Genomic DNA, 17,657 nt, shown 5'->3' with positions numbered 1-17,657 from the left:
AAAATGGTGCAAGAGGGGCATGTAAGCAATGCAGCTTTCTGAATTTTTCATCAAGCATAATAATACAAAACTAAGGGATGGAGATAAAAGAAAAAGTGCCAAAATCAGGGGATTGGTCAATTTCTATGTTACAGCTGTAGAACGGAGATTGCAAAATCAGGAGAGAGATGAGATGTAAAAAAAAATAGCATTCACCATTCTGTAATGCACAGTTAATAGTTTCTTCCATCTTTACTGAGTAGAAGATTGGCTGTGATCCAGAAAAATTCTCATCTTTTTTCCAAGTTCACAGCCTCCTGAGTTGGTTTAAAAGTCATGGCACAAAGCTACATGGCAGTCTGTCAGCAAAACTGGAGATTAAGTTACCCTGGTGATTATTGTAGAACTGTCAGGGTAATTTTGAGAAAGTCTGATTTTTTTTCCCATTATCACTGCTCTCCTTTTACATTATTACACGTGAGGCTGGAGAATCCTGTTTCAGTTCTTTGTACATTTACATTTTTGTCCATCTTAAGTTTGTTCTGCCAGAGTTATAAATACATTTTGGAAATATGGGGTGAGTAGCCCTGTCCTTATGCCGGGAGAACAATCTGAGGATGACCCTTGCCCTGCCCTTTCCTGGCCTTCCCCACCCAACATGTGCCCAGTCCTCCTCCCTCCTGGCTGGGCCCTCCTGGCTGGGCCAACAATGCGGCCCCAAGGCATAAAAAATGCCATGCCTGACTTAGGGAATTGTAATGAATCCCTTATCTTAGCTGGTTGGCTGAAGCTTAAGGGAGTGGGCCTGGCAAATCCAAGGCATCCATTCTAGAAAAGGGAGCCGGGTGGAAGCCATTTTAGTTAGGTTTTCCTTGAGGGTGCGTGTTCAAGTCTTAGAGGGAAAATAAGAAGGTTAGGATTGGCTAGAAAGATGGGATCTAGAGGGGGGGGGGAGTGTCCTTTTAAAACAGAGGCTTGAAGTCCCAGTTAGTCAGTTGGAGTTGTTAGAGAGCAGTTGGAGAGTTGGTGTTAGAGCAAGTTTGGGTTTAGAGAAGAAGATTGGGTTAGTCTTTTGTGAGGTATTCAAAGTAGCTATTAGTAGATAGCTAGAATACTGTTGTGGAGCAGGGCCCAGTTAGTGGACTGTTCAATTCCTAGGGAAGTCTAGTTCAGGGTATTTTTGGCTAGATTCCTAAGGGGCAGTTTTGGGAGTTATTTTCAGAGATTAATTTCCTGAAGTAATTTTCTGTGGTAGAACTTTGAAGACTTGTAACCCAGAAGAGTTTAAGATTTTACTCTAATGCAACCACAAGCTTTTCATGCCAGTATTTTCTTAAACCATTAAGCATTTGTACCTGAATTATTTCAAGCTTGTTCAATAAACATTCTTGTTCTTTTATTAACTTATACTAGCATCAGTGTGTGTATCTTTGTGGTCAAAGTATTTCTAAAGTCAGCTTCACAGCAGTCACTAAGAAACTATAGTGGCACACTGTGTGTTACAGAACAAACTCACAATATGACCTCAGCCTGATTAATACTGGAATGGTGGCAGCGGAATTCTTTTGAAGAGGCATTTTTAGTCTTTCAGTTTTAGTGTTTCCTAGTTCCTGCCGTTTAAAATGCTAAGTGTCTTTCCCCTTCTCTGCTCGAATCTCCCCTGATATTGGTATAATCAGTGGGATATATTTCAACAATTAAAATAAAGAGAACTTTAAATATACAGCTGTTTCAACAACCATACTCCCTCTTCCTTTTGATGGCTTCATATTTTTGGTGAGCACGCGTTCATATTTTAGGAGGTGCCTGTCGTATAGGAATCAATCCATTCCTTCAAACTTTGACTTGACAGATATATTTTCCAGTGTAATGTGAATGGGATTGATTTTGTCAGACAATCTTATGTGTGTTCATTTAAAGCTAAGTCTCTCTAATGGCCTTTTAAACATAGAATTTTAGACCCAATGGAATTGATTCCCAGTTATATCCATGGGGCACTGTAAGGTCTGAAGGAAACTCATTGTCAGTTCACAGCCCTGAGATGAAGAGTGCTGTTTGTACCATGTCGCTCATCCTATTCATCCTAATCTGGGCTCTTGCCCCCAGATGGGGTCGAAAGTCACCAATAAGGAAGAATTCAACAATTGGCTTTTGTATGTGGAATGGAATAGGAGTGCCACCTTGAACTATGTTGAACAAAACAACCTGGTCCAGTTCTTCCAATGTCAGAGGTACTAATTGTACTATCTCACTTAAAAGATTTAAACTGTAGCTTCTGTTAGTTTTGTTTGTATTAAGGACACTTGTTATGTTTTTCTCATTCTCTGGTACTAGTAAATGGCTTTCCTAGATTTATCTCTGTGACCTCTATCTTTGTGGGTACTGACCAGGAACCTTCAGGTTTTAGATTGCTGCACCCAATATTTTATCAAGGCAAAGGCTGTATATCTTGAAATAAAGCCATTTTCTGTCTCTTCCAAGTCTGAAATTTATGTTTGACCTTGCCCTTTCTTTTCTTTTTAGGAAGGAATTCAGGAGAAGAAATTCTCCTACAAAAAGCACATAAACCAACCAGCAGATAATTGATCTTTTCTGTAGCCAAGCTTAGACATAAATGTTCTTTGTGTGACTTTCAGAAGAACGCTTAAGAAATATTTCTTGTGTCTTGAGAACAGATTATTTTTCCCCAAATGATATTCAGTACTGATGCTGTGCCTTGATTGTATTATGATTGAATGTAGGAATTCCAGGTGTTTATGGTGATACAGAAAGTATAATACAAATAAGTCTCAAATTTTTCAGTCTGGAAATCAGAGTTTGAATCCAAATGACCTATAGTTGACTAGTGGGGTGACCTTGGGCAAGTAATAATGTCTCAGATGAAGGTGTAATTAAACCCCATCATTTGTCCCATCTGAATCTCCCACCAGATATACTACTCCACTTATCTATCTCACCCAGGGTGGCATGATTTTATTCCTGCATTTGGCCCAGCCCTCTGTGCTCAACTCTTTGTTTTTCATTTTTTAAATTTTATTTCATACCCTCTGTTTCATACCCTGTGTTTACCCTATTGTATTATTTTTATTGTTTGTATTTTATTTGAGTTATTACCTGCTATACATATTTTATTTTGTTTTATTGTAAATGTTGGGCTTGGCCTCATGTTAGCCCATTATTATTATTATTATTATTATTATTATTATTATTATTGGCCCACCCCTCTGAACACATCTTGCCAATAAAACCCCATGATAGGGTCACCTTATGGATCTCATAAATTGGAAACCATCTGAAAGCACAACAAGGAAATATCTCCCCTCTACCAGGGGCTAAAGGTTTCCTTGAGGGATGTATCACTTTCCTGCACTTACGCCCATGTAGGGAACTTTTTTCACTCACTGCTATGGTATCAAATGTGGGGATTGTCTAGATGTCCCTATCATTTCTGTTTTAGACTTCATTTTTTCTTAACACTACCGACCTTGAACCATTGCCGCTAACAAAAACACTTTGTATTGGAACTATTGTAGCATTCCCAGGAGCACATATTATAATACAGTGGTTCCCAACCTGTGGGCCACAGCCCACTGGTGGGCCATAAGACTTAAAATAAGGTCTGCGGTTCTAGATTATTAAATATGGTTTTCTGTGGGCAAGGAGATGGTGACTACTGGATGGCATATGTTCTGTATCAGAAACTAGAGCTGATGTGGTCTATCCAATGCCATTTTCTGAATGTGCACCCCCAAATAACCAAACCTAATCTAAAGTTGACCAAAAACTGATTTGGAATCCCTTTGGTACTAATGTTGGAGAGCGGTCCCTGGTCAAAAAAAGGTTGGGAATACTGTTATAATATAAAAATATTAATCAGGAGTTTAATATCTAGTTATTGACTGTTAAGACAGAGTGCATCTACATTGCAGAACTAATGCAATTCAACACTATTCTAACTGCCATGACTATAGTGGGCAGTAGTCATGGCAAAGTTTTACAATGTCTTTAGCCTTTTCTTCCAAAGAGTGCTGGTGCTTCACCAAACTACCACAATTCTTACTCCATTTCATTCAATGTGGTGTCAAACTGCATTGATACTACAGTGTAGGCATATCCTTCATTGTTCTGTTGTTCATTTAAAACATCTAAATTCTTACTGACTGTAACACACTTCTTTAACTCTTTTGTTTTCATAATCCCAGCTGAATTTAATTTTCCTAACTCAATCTAATTACGGTAATTCTTATGTCTAACACATCTCTCACTCTGTACACACGAGTTTTTTAAAAAGTCCAAGTCAAGCATTCATCCAATCGCTAGTTACTCCCGGTACTCCATTCTCTCACCCCTCCCAACAGATCCCTGCCTTATTATGCATTGTGTACATTAGCACATCTTTACCTTAATTTATTGAATGCGCATAACAGCATTTCACAAAAGTTCAGAACAGCAGTCTCCTTTTCTGTCTCTTTTTTAAAACCATGATTCACATCATTGTATGAATGGCCAGCTAACTGAGGAAAGAAGTTCCAGCAGTTTGATTGATTGTTATTATCATTCTCCTTCATATAAAAAGGGACTTTGTGTTGCACAGGAAATTGAAAATATTTACCAGTTCTCCCATATTGGTTTAACACAGCCATTATTCTTCTGCCATTATTGGAGAAGGTGGAAGCATCAGAATTACTGTGATGTTGCTATACATTGTCTTTGACAGTATATTCTTCACTGTTGGCACCAGATATTTAGGAATGCCATCTTGTGTTTATGCAGAAGTGACCTGAGTTTCATGGGCTCTTGGTGTTTAAAATTAGAGCCTGAAACTTGTTTTGTTTTTTTGGAATACTACAGCAATAATTCTTTGAAGCTTTTTGTGCATTATAATGAGATGAACCAGATTTGTTTTCAACACCTAAAAAGAAAAGCATTCATACTTTTTTCTGATGGTGAGAGAAAAGACTGTACTTTTCTTTTCACAGGTTTCAGTAGAAATCTTTTCTTACATACTGTATATACTCGAGTATAAGCCGACCCGAATATAAGCCGAAGCACCTAATTTTACCACAAAAAACTGGGAAAATGGATTGACTCGAATATAAGCCGAGGGTGGGAAATGCAGCAGCTACTGGTAAATTTCAAAATAAAAATAGATACCAATAAAATTATATTAATTTAGGCATCAGTAGGTTAAATGTTTTTGAATATTTACATAAAACTGTAATTCAAGATAAGACTGTCCAACTCTGATTAAACCATTATTCTAACCTTCTTCAATGTAAACATGCTTACATGTCCTCCAATAATAATAGAGTAAAATAATAATAATAATAATAATAATAGAGTAAAATAATAAATGTAACAACAAAAATAATAGAGTAAAATAATAAACGTAATAATAACAACAATAATAAAATAATAAATGTAATAATATTAACAACAACAAAGTAAAGTAATAAATAACATTGACTCAAATATAAGCCGGGGGAGATTTTTTCAGCCTAAAAAAAAGGACTGAAAAACTAGGGCTAAACTCGAGTATATACAGTAATTCTTTTTCTTGGGCTGAAATAGCAAACCCATTTTTCCCAATGTTACACATGCTTTGTAAGATGTTGGTGGGATCACTTAGAATATACTTTTTTACAGGCCCATTTAACCACCCCAATGCTCTCCCTCAGCATTCTTTCCATTCCTGGAGCCAAATGTATAAGGACCAGGCTGGTAAATGATTAGGATTTTTAGGGAATCTTGGAGGGAGGAGGAAGACATTGACGCTCAAATAAAATTTTTGCCATCCTCAAATTATATTTTCCTTCATTCTCCAAATTTTTAACATAGTGGTAACTTCACGATTTGGTTGAACATTGAGAAATATAACTTAGGTATCAAAAAAATAGTAGACCGAAAACACAAAGCTAACACAAAGTAAATAAAAGACTAATGTTTGACTTTCTGCAAGGGTAGAAATTTGGGGAGGGAAAAGAAAATTTAATTCATATTTAGGGGGAAATGCTTTCAAACTCTTCCCCCATAACTAAACCACTCAGTCACCCAGAAAAATGAAATGCCTCTCTTCAGCAGTCACATGCAACTCGAAAAGGTGCCTCTCATGCAGTGGGGCAAGGAGAATATGGAGGGGAGAACAGAAAACTTTCCTTGCCTGAATTTCGTCCCATTAACCTATCTTAGAATCTAACTGAGAGCCAGTGTAATTGTGTGGTTTGTGCACCAGACTATGACTCTGGAGACCAAGATTCAAATTCCTGTTCAACAACCATGGTGACCTTGGGCAGGTCACCCTCCCTCACTCTCAGAAATAATATGCACATAATGCCAACAACCAGTCTTTTCATGCTTGGAATCTGTCACAAAACCATGTAATTATTGAAATGATATATCTGCTTCAGAGGTAAGGAGTATAGACGACATTTCTCCACCTCCTGCAGACTTTGACCAAACGCCACCTTCCAAGTCACCGAAATTTGGGGAGTGGGGGAATTATTCACAATATGGCTAATCTTGAACTTGAAATCATTTAAGCATGTGCGTCTTACTTGGCCTGTTTTAGATCAAATACTTGTCTTTATTTACAAACTAGAAATTTCCAAGTAGTTACTTTTAAGTTTTAATAAAATGATTCTTGTGCACAAAATATGACTGGGGTGCCCAAAGTGTCTTTGCAAATGACATTTTTGGATTATTCTGGAGTTTATAGAGAATTTCTAAGGATCATGGGCTACTCTACCCTGCCTTATCTGCTTGAACACTTGCAAGCTTTGCTTTTGATCTTATTTATGCTTCTCTGCAAACCAAACTCCGTGTTCTGATTGAATTCCATCCTACAAACAAGTTTTCAAAAGTGTTCTCTAACACATTTTGTTTGTTGATATTGCTCTCAAATGTCACAAGCTGCCTTTATGATAAGGTGTGGGAAGGGGCATATTTTATACAGTGACATCAGAACATGTAGCCTGTTTGTATTAAATTTGAATTCTCTTTTTCTTTAAACAGGAGGAACTCAGAATATTCAAGAAGAAAGACTCATGATTTATGACTGAAAAAGTCATTATGTGGACAAGGCCCTGCTGGGCAAGAGACAGTGTAGAAGATTCAGTCAACCCAGAAGAACCAATGGAGTTAATGAAATGCATCTGGTCCACTTCTAAAGGGAAGGTTGTAAGGAAAGTCAGTGATCGTATTATTCGATAATATTATATTAAATGTACCCAGCACAGTGACCTCTCTCTTTCTGTCTCCTCATTTTTAAATTTCATGGAACAAATGCTCATTGTGCATGAATACTTTTTTTGTTTAGACAAGACAAATGGCACTATCAATAAAAGTTTGATGTAGGACCACAAATGTGTAAGAGAAGTGTAAATCTTCACCAGTGTCATACTTATGGGCAAGAATGGACAATTTCTCCTCACTGGGTAAAGATTCTCAAAAACCTGCACAGTTTTGAAATATGCAAAAAAAAAAGTTTTGTGCAGAAATGTTGTGGCAAATCTGGAACCAAACAAATCTCACAATGCTCTGCACAAGCCAAATTCAATAGATACAGCTGATGTATTGAAAGGACAGTATTGTATTTCATTGTTTTTGACATATTAATGATGAGCTTGTTTTATGAAAAGAAGGATCATCCCTAATTTTGCACCAGGACCATCATTGAACATACAGAGATTAAAACGTATACATTTTAAAGCATGGGTCTCCAAACAGGCCTGTGGGCCCACCAGAGTCATTTACCTGCCCCTGCCCCAAACTTTAGACTTAGAGTTGTACTAAGCCTGAAAGACACACAACAACAACAATACTGATTAACTTGAGTATTTCATCAGACAAAAGCAGGGCCACACTTTCCATTGAGCTTATGTTGGTTAAAAATGTTTTTCATTTTAAATATTCTTATTTTATTTTATTTTTGCACTAAAAATAAGATATGTGCCATATGCATAAGAATTTCTTTGTTTCTTTTTTTTGGGGGGGGCACTATAGTTCAGCCCCCCAACAGTCTGAGGGATTGTGGACCAGCCCTCTGCTTAAAAAGTTTGAGGACCCCTGTTCTAGAGAGTTAAACAATCAAGATCGACAATTGGATCCATTTCCTGTTTTATAATTAGTGTAATGTATATACTCATGTACGAGTTGATCTCATGTATAGCTCAAGGCCAGGTTTGGGGACCAAAATTAAGGGTTTTGATATGATCTGTGGAGAAATTGAATATAAAACTCAGCATGCAGATCCTCAGATCCATTTTGCAGAAAAGTCAAACAACAACTGCCATTTCTCCTCCAGGCATTAAAAGGCCCTTTTCTAGAAAAGGAGTTGGTTCTCCCATATCATCTTCTTCTTTGATATAAGATAAGGATAGTGTTTACTAAATAGGAGAGAATAGAGGGGGGATGGATTAAGCTCTTGTCTTTTATATAAAAGCTACAATACAGAATTACATTGACATGTGGGTAAGTTGACTCAGTTTGGGGGGCTGGATTTGACTAAAATCTCTAAGCTTATACACGAGTATATGCAGTATATTACAGATATTTTTAACAGTTTGTTTCTGACAAGAACAGGAGAACAATATCATTTTACTTTCAGTTCTACCTGTTTTCTTCCAGTCTGCTTCCATCTCATTTTCTAACATTTTCTTACTTTTGTTGAGCATCATGGGAAGTGTAGTCACCATGAGATTTTACATGATGGAAACTTTCCAGTGAACACTTGCTAATGTAAACAATATGGAAACTTTTGGAAACTTTTGAGACAGGTTATTATTCCAAACAATGGGGTGGGGGGTGGGGGGGAGAGAAAAGCCCGGATACAGTGTTTTATTGGGATGGTGAGGAATGTTTTTCAAGCAGGGAACACAAACATGAATCTTTTTTTCCACAATAAGATCCAAAGCATTCCGGCTCCAATTCAGAGATGCAGCAGTCTTATGTCACAGTTAAATAAATGGTAATTAAGATGTGCTGTCCATAGGATGGATTCTTAGAAGGAAGCTGATTAGGGCCAGCTAGAAAGCACGAAAACCAATTATTGTTTATTTGTTTGTTCCACTCGTGGCTGAAATAAGTTGTTTTGACCGGAATGCTTTCGGTGACTCATATTGGTTTAATTGAGGGTTAAACCATTGTGATGGGGATCACTTAAGATGGTAGAAAAGAAGACAACGGAGAATCACTGAACTTTTTAGCAAAAACACAGGGCTACATTTAACGATGTGCTGATTACCATATACAATAAGCAAAACCAAGATATTTTCAATAATCTGTTAATTTATTGTGTCTGCTGTCATATTTCAATGTCATTTGGGAGTATACTAAAATGTGTTAATAGATTATATGAATTGTGGTAGGATTTCAGCTGCTTTTTATGTACTGTGAATTTCCTTGGGATTTTTTTATGTACGAAAGCCTTTTTTTTTACTTAAAGAGTTCTATCTGTTGCCTCAAGCTTTATGAGACATGGGGACATGTTTGTTCTTACAGCGATGACAATAAATAACAACAAACCTCCTGAAAGTATTGAAAGCTTACCAAGAATATATTCATACTTCAATTCAGCATTAATGATTGTGCTTCAATCATATTTAAATGAATTCCTTTTGCTAATTCAGGCTGCATTCCTCTAAGGTTTAATGTATATTAAAGAACAAATGTAAGATTGATAGAATGAATACCCTTCAGTCCTAATAAAGGAATGTTTTCTTCAGGTGGATTCACTGGAGAACTATTTTGTCTAGCTTGGGCTCCCACGCACAAGATGAAATTTGGGGTCCCAGTTGTGTTGGAATGCTTTTGAGACCCTTCTTGGTACAACATGAAAGAGTATTATTTTGTCTTGTTTTGTTTTTTTAATGTAATCTGTCTTCTGTAAGCTGCAAATTCCATGAAAACCTTCATGTGAAAAATTGCACAGGTTCAACTTGTAACAGAAGATTCCTGCTGAGGACTATGTAAAATCATAAAAGAATATGAAAATATAGAAGAGCACAATACTGTTGCCCTTTGATTGAACAAAACTAATCTGTAACTATTATACACATATCCACAGCATATGAGCCACCAAGGAAAATGAAAACCATGATGTGTACGCTGTGTTTTGGCTGAATTTCCATGCCTTGCTTATCCTTGCATACTTGGAACTAAAGAAATAGGAAGAGGGTGATCAACCTTTAGATCGCAATGTATGTCCAGCAGTCTGTGTTTATTCCAGGATTGTGAAGGCCTCACCTAAACATTTGGAGGTTGAGATAGAAGGACTTTGCAACAAAATCTACATTGTTTAGATCACAGCGGGAATGAAGCGTGTGTTGCTCTCCAAATGTTGTTGGACCGTAACTTCATTCCAACCTTACCATTGTATGTTCTGGGTAGGGCTGATGGGAGTTGTACTCCAAGAGCATCAGGAGGACCACGCATTCCCAGCCCTGGTTTTCAGTGGTCACTCTATGTCTCCAAGAAACATTTCTTCCAAGATTAGTGATCTTGAAATTCATAGTCCTTTTTCTGAACTATAAACTTCAGGATTTTTGCATGATGTCAGTTGAACTCAGATAAAGCTGGCAAATGTATAGGTTGGATCTGCCTTAATTTCACCCACAATAGCAAAAATATGGTTCTTTTTGTTTTCCCAAGGATCAATCCTGTCTTTTCTGTAACAGGTGTTACAGCATGTGTCAATGTTAACAAGTTAAATAAAGTTCAGTGTTCCACCATTAAGTGTTCTTTTGTTCTTACTCTGTCTATTTAATGACATGTCATTATTATTCAGAGAAGCTGTGACCAAATTTGACCGTGATTTATTCGCGAAAAGGAGGGTAAAATATGTGAAGTGGATTTAATCTACTTGAGTTTCTATAGAGGGGTGAGGTCAAAATCGATTATGGTGTGATCCTAAGGACATTTGCCAGACCTTATACTAGAACAGTGGCTCCCAACCTGTAGTCCTTGGACCACCAGTTTGTTGCGCAGCAAGCAGATCTTAGTCACGTCCCATGTACAAGACACACAGACACAAGTAGAAATGAACAGAAAAATCTTTACTCTTAATAGCAGAGATGAAACACAAACTTGCAATGTTACATACAAAAACAAACAGTGCAAGAAACTTACATAGTCTTTGGAGTAACACAAAATAAGGCATCTTCATCTTAAGTCAAATGAGAAAGCAAAACATAAACCTTGAGCAAACAGCTTTTTTATCATAGCCTCATTTAGAGCAGTGTAACGGCTTCTCTCCAACCTGCTCCTCGGAGCAGAGCCTTTGAGCATAGATCTCCTCAGAGAAAAAGCTGTCCAGAACTGTATTCTAAAAACCCATACAGTTATACCCTATTGAGTGTGGTCCAAGATTGCTGATTGACCTACATTACCAACTGCCCATAATACTTACCATCACAAGGTTTTTCTTCAACACACACAAACGGTCCTGCTACAACTTACTGTAACACAGTTGTCTGCAAGAACAAAAATATGGTCTGTGGCCTCACCGTTACTACACTGTTGCCTTGAAACCATGCGACGACGAGCACGACTGGTCTTGTGAAACCTTCTTATAGTGCCGAGGCAACGGGGATGTCAGTAGAGGAGAGGCTGACTACCCATGAAAGATTACTACTACTACATCAGCTCTAGATTATTAAATATGGTTTTTTGTGGGCGAGCAGATGGCAACTACTGGGTGGCATATGTTCTGTATCAAAAACTAGAACTGATGTGGTCTATCCAATGCAATTTTCTGAATCAGCACCCCAAATAACCAAACCAGATCTAAAGTTGATCAAAAACTGATTCATAACCCTTTTGGTACTAATGTTGGAGAATGGTCCATGGTCAAAGTGGTCCCTTGTCAAAAAAAAAAGGATGGGAACCATGGTACTAGAAAGTATAATTTACAATCCCATCATCTTTCATCATTGGCTATGCCAGGTAAGGCTGATGGAAGTTGTAGTCCAACAATATCTGGAGTGCCAAAAACTGCCCACACTCTAATTGAAAGTTTCGCATTGATGGGAAGATATTCAGATGTCCTTCCAAGGAACTGGGTTAATTCCTTGAAATTAATTCCTTTCAGTGCCCAGGTAGACTTCAAGAATGATGTACTACCATTCTGAACAGAGTGATCTAAATCTGTGATTAAGAGCACCAGCTACAGGTAAGGTAGTTGAAAGACTGAAACATGAGTCACAAATCATGTGCAAAACTCCTTTTGAATGCTTTTAGTAACCATTAAGGGAGTATTTGACATGTTGCCATGCTAAACAAGAAAGGACTGTGTCCAAATGCCCAAGAAGACATAAAAGCTCTTCAATTTAATGAAAGACTATCAGTGGTTTTACCCCCTAAAAATCTGTAATTTTCACTCAATTAGGCTTTGATGAAAATAGGCTGTCATTAACCATCGCTGCTCAAAGCATTCTGATCAGAGAGTTGAAATCAATTATGACTTCATTCATCCTAAAATAAGTTACTGCGAGAGGGGTTTTTTTTTTTAATCTAAAGAAAACAACAATATAAAATGTAATGGTAAAAATTATTGTAAAATGTTACCATTATAGTTGGCTATGCCTTTCTTCGGTATACTTTCTCAACTCTTTTCCCTGGTTTCTTCTACTCACTCCCAAACGGACACAGCACTTTTTGCCCATTTAAGATGCTCTTTCCCCATTGGTCTGTTTTGGTGGTGTGTGCTTGAATTTAAATCTTCGTAAGTTTTCAAATATTATCATTCTCCCACCCACTCAGCCTCACATTTTACAGTGGCTTAATGTAATCTGCTTATTACAATTCCATTTTCTGTGAAAAGGGATGGGAAAAGCTAAGAGGAGAATAAAATCTGAAAAAAATGAAGGAATTTTTTAAAAAGATAATTGACAAGAATTATGTATGTTTTCAGCTGTCATAAACCCACAAATGTATTCTACATATAATTCAAGAAAAAGCCCCGATTGCTTGAAATTTGATCTTATTTTGTAGTTTAATAGAACCTATGTTTTCATACTAGCTATCCTTGAGTTCACATACTAATACCTGGAGTGCTCTTTATTAAGGTACGTGGCTACGTTCCTGTGGGATCATTATTGTGTGTGTGTGTGTTAAGGGAAAAAGACTCACCCTAGTTGATTACAACCCATAGGCTGAGCAATTGGAGCAATTAATGTCAACAAATTTTGGACTTACTGATTGTTTACCTCTGAGCTTACTCGGTGTAAGCTCCTGGACTGCAGCCTATTTGACACTGGCAAGTTTGTCTTCTATGCTTGTCTCCATGAACAAGATATGAAGATTGGGAGAAGACATATTTTCTGATAGAAAGCATTGTATGAATTAAATGCAAGGACTATATGTGAGCTTGATGCTCCAGAGCAGTGGTCCTCAACCTTCCTAATGCCACAGCCCCTTAATACAGTTCCTCATGTTGTGGTGACCCTCAACCATAACATTATTTTTGTTGCTATATTTACATTTTCATAATGTAAATATCTGATATGGCCTTTGGGATCCCTTCTGCATCCATGAGTTGTGGGCTGCAAGGGCTAGGATGTATTTGGCACAAATACCAGATACACTGAAATTTGAATACAGGTGAGGTTGGGGGAGGGGATTGATTTTCTCATTTGGGAGTTGTAATTGCCGGGATTTATAGTGAACCTACAATCAAAGAGCATTCTGAGCTCCACCAATGATGGAATTGAATCAAACTTGGCACATAGAACCCCCATGGCCAAGAGAAAATACAGGAAGGATTTGGTGGACATTGACCTTGAGTTTTGGAGTCATAGTTTCCCTACATCCAGAGAGCATTGTGGACTCAAACAATGATAGATCTGAACCAAATTTGGCACAAATTTTGGGCCACTCCTGAAGGAGTATTTGGGCAAATACTCAATATGCCCAAATGTGAACACAGGTGGAATTTGGGGGAAATAAACCTTGATATTTGGAAGTTGTAGTTGCTAGGATTTATAGTTCACCAATAATCAAAGAGTATTCTGAACCCTACCACACCATCTCCTCATGCTTATCTTTGCAATAGTTAGGTTATATGGTCTACCAAAGCACGCATCTTATCCATTAATGATGCTTTTCAAAATCTTTTGGCAAACAAGCAACGTCTTATCTTCAAAGCCTGCTAGTATCTCTTCCATGCATGTCTTTTTTAACATGTAAGGACTGGTACTGGGAGAATGAGATTATTATTAGTATAGAATAAGAGGAAACATATAGTTAGGTGAAAAAAAATCAAATTTTAATAGTTCCAAAGATATTGCCATAAAGCACTATGAGCCAGCGATGTTTAAATTGATTTAGGCATACCCAAATGATTAACATCATCACATAAAGGAAGAAAGATTAAGTGAATACACAGAGATGTACTGTGGAAGATCACTTACATCTGAGATGCGTCTGCACTGCCATATAATCCAGATTATCTGCCTTGAACTGGATTATATGAGTCTACACTGCCATATAATCCTGTTCAAGGCAAATAATATGGCAGAATGTTGTTGTTCATTCGTTCAGTCATCTCCGACTCTTCGTGACCTCATGGACCAGCCCACGCCAGAGCTCCCTGTCGGCCGTCACCACCCCCAGCTCCTTCAAGGTCAGTCCAGTCACTTCAAGGATGCCATCCATCCATCTTGTCCTTGGTCAGCCCCTCTTCCTTTTACCTTCCACTTTCCCCAGCATAATTGTCTTCTCCAGGCTTTGCTGTCTCCTCATGATGTGGCCAAAGTACTTCAACTTTGTCTGTAGTATCCTTTCCTCCAATGAGCAGTCGGGCTTTATTTCCTGGAGGATGGACTGGTTGGATCTTCTCGCAGTCCAAGGCACTCTCAGAACTTTCCTCCAACACCACAGTTCAAAAGCATTGATCTTCCTTCGCTCGGCCTTCCCTAAGGTCCAGCTCTCACATCCGTAGGTTACTACAGGGAATACCATGGCTTTGACTATGCGGATCTTTGTTGCCAGTGTGATGTCTCTACTCTTTACTATTTTATCGAGATTGGACATTGCTCTCCTCCCAAGAAGTAAGCGTCTTCTGATTTCCTGGCCACAGTCTGCATCTGCCGTAATCTTTGCACCTACAAATACAAAATCTGTCACGGTCTCCACATTTTCTCCCTCTATTTTCCACTTGTCAATCATTCTTGTTGCCATAATCTTGGTTTTTGGCAGAATAGATGAAGCCTAAGAAGGTCTTGTTAGAACTTTAGATATAACCTCTGAATTTCCAAAGAATTTAGGTCAGTGGTTCTTAATCACAAGCTGGTAGATGGCCTAAGAAGGAAGAAGTCAACTGAGAGTGTCTTGCCTATGGATCCCTAGACCTGGTGCTAATCCTGGCCTGAATCAGAATAACATCTTTGGGTTGGTAGATATATAAAAATTGGTAGCAGTGTTGTACCATTTGATCACAAAACATAAACCGAAAGAAAGGCCAAAAAGTTAATTAGAAAAATGAACAAAGGTAATTACTTTTGAGACTTAAAATGTGAACCTATCTTTTGATAATTCTCTCTTTTCAGCTGACCAAGGACTTGGAAGAGTGACAAAGTTTGGCTGATTTGATTTTTAATTTAGATGAATTGGAAAGAAGCTTAATCTGCAAGTCATTCTGAATTGGTTGAGGGTTTCTTATTTGATTAAAAGTCTTATTCTGTCAGTGTACACAACACACAAAATTACTGTAACTGAATAGATCCTGTTTTAATGCTGTGAATAGCTTTTTGTACTTAAATACACACATCCAGTTAATGCGACGCAGCTCTTTTTATTTCCATATTAGTTTTGAACAATAACAGATTGCCCCCCTCCTAAAATGAAATAGTTAGAATTTTAGATATAATCTCTGAATTTCTAAAGGATTTAGGTCGGTGGTTCTCAACCTTCCTGATGCTGCGGCCCCTCAATACAGTTCCTCATGTTGTGGTGACCCCCAACCATAAAATTATTTTTGTTGCAACTGCATAACTGTAATTTTGCTACTGTTATGAGCTGTAATGTAAATATCTGATATGCAGGATGTATTTTCATTCACTGGACCAAATTTGGCGCAAATTCCTGATATTCTCAAATTTGAATACTGGTGGAGTTGGGAAGTGGGGTGTTGATTTTTTTTCTTTTGGGAGCTGTAGTTGCTGGGATTTATAGTTCACCTGCAATCAAAGAGCATTCTGAAGTCCACCAATGATGGAATTGAACCAAACTTGGCACACAGAAGTCTCATGACCAACAGAAAATACTGGAAGGGATTGCTGGGCATTGACCTTGAGCTTTGGAGTTGTAGTTTCCCTACATCCAGGGTTCACTGTGGACTCAAACGATGGATCTGGACCAAACTTGGCACAAATACTCAATATGCCCAAATGCAGCTCTGTTTTATTTCCATATTAGTTTTGAACAATAACAGATTGCCCCCCTCTCAAAATGAAATTCATATAATAGTCATATATCATATATATATTGACTCCTAGAAAGTTTTGACTAGAGCAGGTATCCACAAACTTTTTAAACAGAGGGCCAGGTCACAGTCCCTCAAACTGTTCTGGGCCGGATTATAATTGAAAAAAGCATGAATGAATTCCTATGCACACTTAAAAACAATGCAATAATTAAAATGAAGTACAATTTTAACAAGTATAAACATTAATATTTTAATGGGAAGTATGGGCCTGCTTTTGGGTGATGAGATAGGATTGTTATTGTGTGCTTTCAAGCCGTTTAAGACTTAGGTTGACCCTGAGCTAGGGCCGGGTAAATGATCTTGGAGGACCGTATCCGGCCCCCAGACTATAGTTTGAGGACCCCTGGACTAGAGCATGAAAGTGCAGGCTCTTATGTCTTTTAAAGAGATGAATGATGTGTAATACTATGGTGAGGTTCTGTCCAGGAAGGTAAAAGTGTCCCTCTACTTAAAAGTAGTACCTGATCTTAACCAAAGTCTTGGACTTGACAAAGATATGTTAATAGTCAAGGGATATTGAGATGATTTATCTCCCAGGAAGCGCACAGAATTCAAGGATATTTGGTATGTTCCAAACAAGAAAACCCTGGGCAAAAATATGATAGCTGGGACCCTATGCATAGCTGGAACCCGTACGTTGGTTGTGCAACACACATCAGAACTAATGAAGGGAAATCAGCTTGGACTGCTCCCAGCTGCTGGGGCTGCTTTCTTCGAAGGGCGGAAAGTGTGCTGGTGGCTGGGAAATGTTTTTACAAGGCCCTAATGTGAACAGACTGACAGGAACCAGATTCCTCCCCTTCCCTTCTTCTTGTGGTTTCCCCCGCCCGCTTTCTGACAGTGGAGGAGCCGGGGCTCTGGGAGGGCAGGACCTGTGAGCCGTAGATCTCCTCCTCCTCCCTCTGTCGCAGCTGCATCTTTCACTCACTGCGCTGTCTTGCACACATGTTCCCTTCATGAATTTTGGCCTTCGGTGCGCAACCAGTGTAGGGTCCCACCTATCATACTTTTGCCAAACCCTGATAGGATTAAGAAGGAGATAATGTTCTGTGTTCATCTACATGCAAAAAGGGACAGACTATAGTTTTGAGAGGGACAAAAATACTAGACCTGAGTTCTGAGAGCTGTGAAGATCTCGCTATCTTCTGTTGTTTTTCAAGCAGTCCTTCTTAGAGTGTAGGAAAACTATTTATGTAAG

At 38.2% G+C, this 17,657-nt stretch overlaps 1 protein-coding gene across 2 annotated transcripts in view; it reads left to right on the top strand.

The window, feature by feature from the left end:
- HTR7 (5-hydroxytryptamine receptor 7) overlaps positions 1 to 10,706 on the top strand; it is a 69,325-nt gene extending 58,619 nt beyond the window's left edge. For both annotated transcript variants that reach the window (XM_067465726.1, XM_060767046.2), the window contains exon 3: positions 6,991 to 10,706. Coding sequence is in view for 1 of the 2 variants with exons in the window: in XM_060767046.2 (XP_060623029.2) it covers positions 6,991 to 7,033 (43 nt within the window). In the remaining variant the exon portion in view is untranslated. The remainder of the gene's footprint in view (positions 1 to 6,990) is intronic.
- The last annotated feature ends 6,951 nt before the right edge of the window (positions 10,707 to 17,657 follow it).

Source organism: Anolis sagrei, chromosome 3 (genome assembly GCF_037176765.1).
Source record: "Anolis sagrei isolate rAnoSag1 chromosome 3, rAnoSag1.mat, whole genome shotgun sequence".
Classification (NCBI taxonomy): Eukaryota; Metazoa; Chordata; class Lepidosauria; order Squamata; family Dactyloidae; genus Anolis; species Anolis sagrei.
This window is presented reverse-complemented; position numbering and strand designations above follow the sequence as displayed.